General features: G+C 45.0%; 1 protein-coding gene across 1 annotated transcript; it reads left to right on the forward strand.

Annotated features, from left to right (window-relative positions):
* Positions 1–340: 340 nt before the first annotated feature.
* Positions 341–11020, forward strand: IGFALS (insulin like growth factor binding protein acid labile subunit). The gene is made up of 2 exons (XM_070954947.1): positions 341–620; positions 6976–11020. Exons 1-2 carry the CDS (start codon positions 611–613, stop codon positions 8775–8777), a joined length of 1812 nt encoding a protein of 603 aa, XP_070811048.1. The 5' UTR covers positions 341–610; the 3' UTR covers positions 8778–11020.
* The last annotated feature ends 6 nt before the right edge of the window (positions 11021–11026 follow it).

The following is an 11026-nucleotide window of genomic DNA, read 5'->3' on the forward strand; positions in this document are numbered from 1 at the left end:
ATATTAATGCAGTATCAGGGGTTTTCAATTCAATTGTATAGAATGTGAAGGATGTGTGTTTTTGTTTTATCGTTTTCTTACATATGATGTACACTGAAGATGGCATTTAATTTCGTTGTACGAGGTGCAATGACAATAAAGTAAACTAAACTAAAACTCGACTTAGCTGTCCCAGCAGGTTAAAACAATATGAAGCTGGATTCATTCAAAAGGTCTAGGGTTTTTTAAAAAAATCTAATGCATTTAGAGTTTTCAAAGTGGAGTTTTTAACTTGAAAGGGGAGTTTAGACTTTTACAGGGGCCAACCAGATGGGCTTGGGAAGACCCCTGCCAAGCCAACCCCAGAGAGACCACTATGCCTTCTCAGGAGGTAAGCGTTGCCCAGGTAAGCATTGCCCGGAATGCTCTTGAAGGCATTCCGTGCTCCGTGCCAGTAAATGATGGGTTAAAAGCAACTTCTCTCTCTCACACACACATAGCTGGACAAGCCACAGGGTGGTAGCTGCTGAACTGCTCTATTTGTATCAGGGGTGGAAACTCAGAGGACAGCATTACCTGAGGTTGCTCGCAGACCGTTGACTATTCACACTTCAGCCCGAGAGCAACCAGAATGAGCAAAGGTAGGGTAGAACTTTTTTTTTCCCCTCTTAAAAAAAAATGTGATTCTGTATTTGGGTTTTCCTTTGGCCTGGCCAGTCCCACCAACTCTGCCACAGAAGAAGGGCTGTTGTGGGAAAAAGAGGAAATTTTGCTGTTTTTTTTTGCAGGATCCGTCTGTTCGTTCCTGCAGTTTTCCTTTTTTTTTTTTAATTTTTTTTTTTTAATTTTGATTTATATGCCGCCCTTCTCCGGAGACTCAGGGCGGCTTACAATGCTTACAATTCCCCCCCTCCCTTACGGGTATCTAAGGTAAAGCATTCCACGGTTCTCGGGCTGCAGCATAACATGCGTGCAGCTTTTTTGGGAGTGGGATTCGTTTCGCGAAGGGTCCTAGTTTTAACCTGCGGCCGTGCGTTGCCAGTTACAAAGCTCAGCGTTGTAGGGTAGAAAAGGCAAACCCTGGGGGGGCGGGGGAGGGCAGATCTTGCAAATATTGCCCCCTTTAACCTGGGGCTCTTTTAGAAAAATATTGCAAAACTGCTTCAAGTTTTGTAGCAATGAGCAAGAGCAGCATGTAGGGGAAGGAGAAATGGAAGAGGAGTATGATATGAGAGCAAAACTGAACGGGTATATATGATACGGACGGATTGTTCGATTTTGCTCAACTTCACGAGGGGTGATTTGACCAAAAGAAAAACGGGAAGGCAAGCAAGCAACACAACTCAAACAAAACCATATACTTCTTATGTCATCATGCCAGATTGACCTGCATGGAATTAAAGTACTAGTTATATTCTCAGAAGGTATAGACCCGTGACGGCGAACCTATGGCACGCATGTCAGAGGTGGCACGCAGCGCCCTCTCTGATGGCACGCGAGCCGTTGCCCCAGTTCAGTTCTGCTGCGCATGCACACATGCCTCCCGCTGGCCAGCTGGTCTTCGGGTCTGCCATGCATGCGCAGGGAGGGGGCGCATGTGGGGGGGCATGCATGCATGCACGGTGGGCAGGGCGCATGCACAGGGGGCACACGCGCATTGCATTTTGGGAGTTCGGGTGCGCTTTGGGCACTCGGTCTGGAAAAGTTTATCCATCACTGGATAAAGTTTATCCATTCTCTTGCCTAAAAGGATGTTAAAATCATTTTCATAGGAAACCTTCAAAACCGCCACAGTGATTTCCTTAATTCTTTGGGTATTATGGGGCGCATGGTTTGCTTAACCTGGCTCTTGTAATAATGTATAGAAAATAATCGCTACGAGCTCCGTAGCACTTCTGTTCCTTATGCACATAGGAGGGGAAAAAAAACCTATAAAACAGGAGCTTCCACTACGATGATTATTTCTCAAAAGGTACATTTCCTAATGTTGGCCAACTTTGGAGGATGTGTTGCAGGGTGCCCAAGTTAAATAGGCGATATTTTGTTAAGTCTGGAAAAACTCCTCTTTAAAAACTTTTAAATGCATTCGTTTGCATCCATTACTTCTTTCTTTTTGGTCTAGCAGAGGCTTTTTTTGACGGGAAGGCAAGGGTAGGTAATTTTATCAATTTCCCCCATTCTCTTTCAAGCAGTTTCAGTCTTCCTAGCCTTCTGAATGTTTCTGCCAATTGCCATTACATCACAAGCATGTTAAATATGCATCTTGCCACCTTACATGCACATTCATAGCTTGGACATGAATGGATGCCAATGTTCATGTCTATAATGTTCACGTCCACAGAAGTTTCTATTCTGGGCTTATAGACACTGGAATCTATAGCTATGGTTTTTAAATTTATTTTCCAAATAATGGTCTTTTCAGATTTGGATGATGTTGCCAGCGATATAGCCCTATGACAGCAACACACTCGGTCCAAATGATTGGCTTAAGCATGTTATATGGCACGCATTAAACATTTAATTTTTTTAAAAGAAAAAAAAATTGTATATTTGTTACTTTGTTTTTTTTTAATCTTATAAATCAATCCAGAGTTTATTTGGGTTCAGGCAGCATCGAAGTCAAATAAAACTTAAACCAGCTTCTTTACCCACTGGTAAAAAAATGTAACTTCTATTAACTACTGTCTGAAAACAACATTTCTTTCTGATTTTAACTCAGTTTTAAATGCATTCAGTTGCATCCATTATTTCATTCCTGAGGAGTTCCCGTTTTCTTGGCATTTTTTTCCCCCAGAAGTGGTTTTGCCCTCGCCGCCTTCTTCCCAGGGCAAAGAAAGAAGGTCGCCCAGGGTTAACAAGCTGACTTTGGGCCTAAGGAAGGACGAGGACTCACGGTTTCCCACCTTAAGTGCCTTAACCCCTACACCAAAAAAGAAATATTGAGGTGGTAGTGTTTTATAAGTACATTCAGTGATATAGGAGGACCATCAAATCACTGCAACCTTCTGGGCCAAATCTTTTGTTGTTTAGTTGCGAAATCATGTCCGACCCATTGCGACCCCATGGACAACGTTCCTCCAGGCCTTCCTGTCCTCTACCATCCATCCTCCGGAGTCCATTTAAGCTCACGCCGACTGCTTCAGTGACTCCATCCAGCCACCTCCTTCTCTGCCGTCCCCTTCTTCTTTTGCCCTCCATCGTTCCCAGCATTAGGCTCTTCTCCAGGGAGTCCTTCCTTCTCATTAGGTGGCCAAAGTATTTGAGTTTCATCTTCAGGATCTGGCCTTCTAAAGAGCAGTCAGGATTGATCTCCTCTAGGACTGACCGGTTGGATCGCCTTGCAGTCCAAGGGACTCGCAGGAGTCTTCTCCAGCACCAGAGTTCAAAGGCCTCCATTCTTTGGCGCTCAGCCTTCCTTTGTTGCTATTGTTAGTTGCGAAGGCATGTCCGACCCATCGCGACCCCATGGACAACGTTCCTCCAGGCCTTCCTGTCCTCTACCATCCTCTGGAGTCCATTTAAGCTCACGCCGACTGCTTCAGTCACTCCATCCAGCCACATCTACCTTGACCTTAAACTATCCTTAAACTATCCTTATGCATTCGGGTTGAAAGTCTCTTTTTCGCCCTGTCGCACTGATAACTTTCAGACAAATCACATGGGTGTAGTAACATATTTATGTGCGAGTCCTTGCGTGTGCGAAGGAGCGAGAAGAGATGGGATTTCATTCCAGCGCTTTCATAAAGATGCCTCGTAAGAGAAGTCGCTGGCGTTCTTTCTCTCAATTATTACTCCGTCTTTCTTTTTGTTCAAAATTTAGAACTTCCGTTTAGTTCACCGTTTCTCAAATTGCGTCCTGTTTTTTTTTTTTTTTTTTTTTTTAAAAAGAGATTCAGTGCTTCTGTTGAGTTTCCAGCCTTCAGTCGTTTGTTTGTTTTTTTGGTAGTATGTTTTTATTTTATTTTATAGTATATAAAAATTCCAACTTCAATTGAACAGTGTGTTGACAAATCATTTTAGGAAGTGATATTCAAAATGTTTACAGAAATATTCATCGCATTGATATCAATATATATTAATACCAATAATAGTCATGCTATTTGTTTAACCAATTTAACACGTCTTCCTTGTATTGCTGATCCTTTCATATATTTCCCTGTTTCTAGCTCCTGTTTTTGTCAACTAGCCATTGATAAAATAAGTCACAAGTCAAAAAATATTCCGTTTCTTTCTTTTCCTTAATTGTAGTTTTTTTTTTAACGTAACATTTTTTTTTTTTAATATAACATGCAGGGATTCATTTTAAAAAGTAGTAATAGCAGGAAACAGAAATAGAAGGGACGCGGTGGCTCAGTGGCTAAGACGCTGAGCTTGTCGATCGAAAGGTCGGCAGTTCAGCGGTTCGAATCCCTAGCGCCGCATAACGGGGTGAGCTCCCATGACTTGTCCCAGCTTCTGCCAACCTAGCAGTTTGAAAGCACGTAAAAAAAATGCAAGTAGAAAAATAGGGACCACCTTTGGTGGGGAGGGAACAGCGTTCCGTGCACCTTTTGCGTTGAGTCATGCCAGCCACATGACACAGAGACGTCTTCGGACAGCACTGGCTCTTCAGTTTAGAAACGGAGATGAGCACCGCCCCCTAGAGTCAGGAACAACTAGCACGTATGTGCGAGGGGAACCTTTACCTTTTTAATGCCAAGTAAGGTTTTATTTATGATTCTTTCCCTAGATCACTTTGGAAGAATGAGTGGGGTAACCCTCAATATTTCTTATTGGCTGTACATTTTAAACAATCGTATGCATGCACCAAATCTCACTGCTCCCTTCTAGAAGGGCAGCTTCCTTCCCTGCAAACAATAGTATTTGGAAAAAAAGCATTGCTGTTGTGAGTCCTGTTGTTGTTTCCTGTTACACTGAATACCAGGAGACACCACGCCATTAATTTTATCCTCTTTGGGGATTCATCAGACGTGGGTAGCCAGATGTAATTCCATGGGGCTCAAATGCTCTACTGAAAATAGAACATAGGATACACACTGTGTGTGTGTATCCTATATATAAAGAAGGTGACGGTCAGGGTTGAAATTCAAATTTTTTTTACTACCGGTTCTGTGGGTGTGGCTTGGTAGGCATGGAAGGGGAAGGATACTGCAAAATCTCCATTCCCATCCCACTCCAGGGGAAGGATATTGCAAAATCCCCATTCCCTCCCCACTCTGGAGCCAGCCAGAGGTGGTATTTGCCGGTTCTCCGAACTACTCAAAATTTCCGCTACCGGTTCTCCAGAACCTGTCAGAACCTGCTCAATTTCACCCCTGGTGAGGGTATGAACATCATGTAAGACCTTCTTCATGAGGCTATCACATAAAGGAACTTCTGTTTCTCTGTCCTGAGATCTGAAGGGAAGGACTATATAGACCATTGTGCTAGATCAGGAGTGTCAAACGCAAGGCCCATGGGCCGGATGTGGACCACAGGGTGCTTAGATCTGGCCTACGGGATCACCCTGGAAACAGCAAAGGACTGGCCCGCGGTGTCTCTGCCAGGGCTTGGAGGGGGAGCTTGGAGCTCGAGCTCCATTTTTGCTAGCAGAGAGCTGCAGGAGGCCATCGCAACCGAAAACGGGGCCTGGAGGGAATGGGACACACGTGGCTCCCCTGAGCTCCATTTTCGCTGGGAGAGAGCTAGCAAAACAATCTAAAAACAAAACAAAAGAAGAAATGTTTCTTCCCCTTTTGCATTTGAGCATACAAGAAGGGACAGGAAAGGAGAAAGGGAAAGAGGAAAGACAAAGAAAAAGAACAGAAGATGGGAAGAGAGCAAGGAAGGAAAAATAAGGAATGAGGGGGAGGAAGATGAAAGGGGAATGAAGAGCGAAGGAAAAAGAAGAAGGAAGGAAGGAAGGAAGGAAGGAAGGAAGGAAGGAAGGAAGGAAGGAAGGAAGGAGATTATAATGAGAGTGAGTGAAGGTCTGAAGGAACTCCTGCCTTAGCACTTGGTCACCACAGGTGCCCCCAACATGAGTGATGTCGAGCTGGCCACCTCCACCCCGGTCCCGCCAACCCTGCCCCTCCAAGGTCAAATACAATCCTGATGTGTCCCTCAATGAAATCAAGTTTGACACCCCTGTGCTAGATTCACTAGGACAAAGTGAGTATTGAGCCCTATTGATCGACCGCTCTTAAGGGAAAACGGAGCTGCTGTGATTTTTGTGTGCTTCCTCCTTTCCATTACCTTCTCCTTGGGACCCCTAATTCACATCCTTAATCTGCAAGAGAGGACAGACCAAAGAGGTTGCCCATTCTTTTCTTTTTCCGAGTATTGCTTGTGAAGTTGACGAGATGACGAGCACGGTGGTAGTGGAAGGCCAAGGCTAGGGATTCCTCAAAAGAACCCATGGCTTCTTTTTGAGATGTGGCCAGGGGTGGGCTTCAAAAATTTTAGCAAGAGGTTCTCTGCCTGGTTGCTGGGTGGGCGTGGCCATGGCGGGCATGGCCTAGTCAGCCTCCTGCACCACAGCAGGGGGGGTTGCCCTCCCCGGGCTCCGGAGACTTTCCTCAAGCTTCCGGGAGGGCAAAAATGGCCTCCCTAGGCTCCAGAGGCCGCAAACGGGCCCATTTCCGGCCTTTCCAAACTTTCGGTAGGCCTGTTTTTCGCCCTCCCCGAGCCTCCACACATGCCCTGCACTGACCTTCATCCAAAACGGGCCGTGTGGGGACTCTTGGGAGGGGAGGGGAGGGGTGGGCAGGGCCAGCCAGGAGTGGGATTTGGGGGTTCTCTGAACTGCACAGAATCGTAGCTAGAGGTTCTCCTGAACTCCTAGCAGCCCACCCTCGATGTGGCCCTCACGCTACTGATCTGATAGTTGCCTCCCAACAACAACCACCCTGTTCTTGAGATGTGCTAAAAATTCTTCGCGTCCTTCTACATCCGCTGCTTGTTTTGTTCCAGTTTTGTTAGCTTTCTTATTTTTTTTTCCTTTTATTTATCCAACAGGAGCAGCGTCCATGCTGACCGTTCTATGGGCATTGGGGACAATGTCTTTGCATCCTGAAGCAAGAATGCTTAAAGAATGCGCAAGTCCTGAAGGTCAGAAATGCCCCAACCTATGCGCTTGTAGCTTTGACGACTGCAACGATGATCTGAGCGTCTACTGTAGCGCACGCAACCTTACCACCTTGCCGGAAGACGTGCCACGAAGTACGAGGATGTTGTGGCTGGATGGGAACAATTTCACAACCTTGCTAGCTCTTGCTTTTAGGAACCTCTCCAACTTGGAGTTTCTTAACCTTCAGGGCAATCAATTATCGGGGATCGAACAACACGCCTTCCATGGTTTGGAAGGACTCTACTCTTTGCTCCTGGAACGTAATCGGCTGAAGTCGCTGGCACCCAATATCTTCCTCCACCTTCAGAACCTGGCTTCCTTACGTCTCAACAACAACCAGTTCAACAAGATCGAGGAAGGGGTGTTTGCTGGGCTTTCCAACCTCTGGTACTTGAATCTAGGGTGGAATTCCCTGGTGGTCCTACCAGACAAAGTCTTTCATGACCTACCCAATTTAAGGGAGATGGTCCTGTCCGGAAACAAGCTGCACTACCTCCAACACCAGCTGTTCTACAGCCTCAGCGAGTTGCGAGAGCTGGATCTGAGTTGGAATTCTCTCAAGGGCATCAAAGGTAACATCTTCACAAAGCTTCAGAAGCTGCTGAAACTTTACCTGAACCAGAATCAAATCAACGCCATTGCTCCGCGGGCTTTTGCGGGCATGAAATCTCTGAGATGGTTGGATCTCTCCCACAACCGTCTCGCCACGCTTTTCGAAGACACGTTCCTGGGCCTTTCAAGCCTTCACGTCTTGCGTCTCTCCAGCAACTCCATCGCTAGTTTGAGCCCCAGGACTTTTAAAGACCTGCAGTTCCTAGAAGAATTGCAGCTGGGCAACAATAAGATCCGCACCTTGCTCGAAAAGAGCTTTGATAAATTGGGTCAGCTGGAAGTTCTTACTCTAAACGACAACCAGATTCAGGAGATCAGGCCTGGGGCGTTCCTCGGGCTTTCAAACGTGGCGGTGATGAACCTATCTGGGAATTGCCTTACCACCTTTCCCGATTTCACTTTCAGGGGTCTTAGCCAACTGCACAGCCTCCATCTGGAAAACTGCTGCCTCACAAGGATCAGGCCGCAGATGTTTTCTGACCTCTCCAGACTGCGAAGGCTCTTCCTGCGATTCAACGCCATCTCCGTCATCGAAGATCACAGCTTGAACGATTTGCACGAGCTCCTTGATCTGGATCTCAAGCACAACCATCTGAGCAGCCTCTCCCCAAATCAGTTTGCAGGCCTCAGGAGCCTGGAGTATCTCCTTCTTTCTTTCAATCAGCTGGTAGAGATCTCTCCCGGAGCCTTCACCCCATTGTTGCGTCTCTCTTGGCTCGATCTCTCCAACAACGTCTTGGAGACGTTGGACAGCGGCGTCTTTGCATCTTTCTCGAAACTGACCTACCTGAACATCAGGAACAACTCTCTGAGAACCTTCTCAGTGGATTGGCTCGGCCCCTCGCCTACGTTGGTCCAGCTGTGGCTAGAAGGGAACAAATGGGCGTGCAATTGCTCGCTCAAGGAACTTCGAGACTTTGCTCTGCAGCAACCCGGCGTGGTTCTGCGGTACACGCAGTCCATCACAGAAGGAGAAGCCCCTGAATACACCTACAACAATATCACTTGCCTTAGCCCAGCAGAAGTGGTAGGACTTGATCTACGAGATATTCAAGGAGACCATTTTGTGGACTGTTAAAGTGTTTGGTCATCTTGCTTTCCAAGAAACTTTTTTCTCCAAGAAACATTTTCTCCTTTGTAGGGGAACAGTACAAACTCAAATCTTCAATGTGTTTGGACTTAAGAAGCTATTGGGAATCAAGCACAACTTAAGTCATCACAACGCATTGTAAGCCGCCCTGAGTCTCCGGAGAAGGGCGGCATATAAATCAAATTAAAAAAAAAAAAAGGTCTATTACAAGTAACAGGCCTCAAACACAGTATCGGACCAGACCTTTTTTTTAGTGCTTGCTTGGGAAGTCCAGCAGGCATTTCTAGAGTTGTAGATCAGACTGAGAAGTTACAATTCAGAAGGTGAAAAACTTTGTATATTGCTCCCCCAAAATCTGCGTAGACTTCCTTTCTTCATTCAATCACCCAGTCGAGTTTGATTTAATGGAGAAATTACCCTAAGATTTAGGAAAATTAATTAAGGAAAATAGTGAATATCAAATAATGTCCTGAATCACAGAGTGGCATCAGTGTTAACTTCCTTAGATATATTTAAGCCTTTAGGACTCAAATATTCCAGTAAGCGGGTTAATCTTGCCTTTTCCTCCTTCTTCCCCCTTTATAAAGTATGTATTTTTTTTTTCTACTGGCTCTGGAGTTGGGTGGGGAATATCGATGTTGCCCTGCTGTTTTCTCATAATGCCGACTTATCACTTGGAAACATTTTTTTTCTCGAATGTATTTGTTAATTGACCTGATTAAGTTTTATTATGCGAACACTGCCATCGAGTAGTTTCACTGTGTCATGTTCACATGATTTACAAGGAAATAATCTTTCCAAAGTGCTGTAGCTGTGCTTGACGGTAGCAATCCCTACATGCCTAGCCATAAAGACCGTGGATAGAAATACTTTGAACATGTAGAGGTATATATAGCAATAGCACTTAACACTTATATACCATTATATACTTATACACTTATATACTTATGCCTCTTGCCCCCAACAATCTTGGTCCTCATTTTACCGACCTCAGAAGGACGGAAGGCTGAGTCAACCTTGAGCCTGGTGAGATTTGAACTGCCAAATTGCAGGCAGCCGGCAGTCAGCAGAAGTAGCCTGCAGTACTGCACTCTAACCACTGCACCACCGTGGCCCATATTTGGTTGGGAAAAGCAAATGATCATATACTGTTAAATTCTGGATCCCAATTCTCCCTTCTAGTGTGTTCTTGTCTTTCCTGAAATATCCTAACCTTAATTTACCAGCATTTCCATTTTTTCTAGAGTTTCTCTTGTGTCCTCACCACTCACGGATCATTTTTCCTTGTCCTCTTGGAGCCTCTGCCTCAGTTCTGTCGTAAGAATTTCTAGCCATTGCTTTCATACAGATGAAAATTAGGAGGAAATAATAGGGATTTCCCCTTTCGCTATCATAGAAGCTAGAAAATGAAAACATTTCAGGATTCTTTTGTAAAAATGAAAGGTTATATGTTATGGGATAAGTAACAGCAGTATGTCTTCCTGGACACTTTTATTTCTGTTTTGTAAGAGACAAACAACAGTACAACATACTGTATTTTTCGGAGTATAAGATGCATCTTACTTTTTGGGGAGGAAAATAGGGGGGGAGGGGAATTCTTGCCTACCAGGTATTCATCTGGCTAGTCCCAGCACATTAGTTCATTCGCTGGTTTTGAGGTTGGGGCTGAAAAACGGCTTCTAAAGCACAGCTGATTGTCAGAGGGAACAGCAATTAGAAAAGCAGGCAAAGCACGGAAGACCGCTTCGCTAGCATTGGGGCTGAAAAACAGCTTAAAAAGCACAGCTGATCCTCGGAGGGAGCTCCAGTGATTAAAGCAGGCCAAGCATGGAAGGGGTAAGAGAAGGCAGCTGTTCCGGGTAGCCATTTTGGGCACCATGCGGGGTTACATTCGGAGTATAAGACGCACCTAAATTTTCAGCCTCTTTTAGGAGGGAAAAAAGTGTGTCTTATACTCCAAAAAAATACGGTAAATATGCAGAATGTGGAAGTGAGACGCTTAAAATAGAGACGAAAGGTTAAGTAATCTTTTCAAAGAATCCACAAACTGCGTTTCTCGATAATTCCTATACAGTGAAATCAGGCTGTTGTGGTTTTCTAAATGAGTACCTAAGGGAAGTCCTCCTGTCGTACAATCTGAACTTGGCACTGTGTGTATATATATATAAAACCTTAGACAGCACACATACAGGTTGTTACTTGTATATGAAAAAATAAAGCGGAATACACATGGACAA

Source organism: Pituophis catenifer, unplaced genomic scaffold, assembly GCF_029215685.1.
Source record: "Pituophis catenifer annectens isolate HBS135680 unplaced genomic scaffold, rPitCat1.0.hap2 SCAF_16, whole genome shotgun sequence".
Taxonomy (NCBI): Eukaryota; Metazoa; Chordata; class Lepidosauria; order Squamata; family Colubridae; genus Pituophis; species Pituophis catenifer.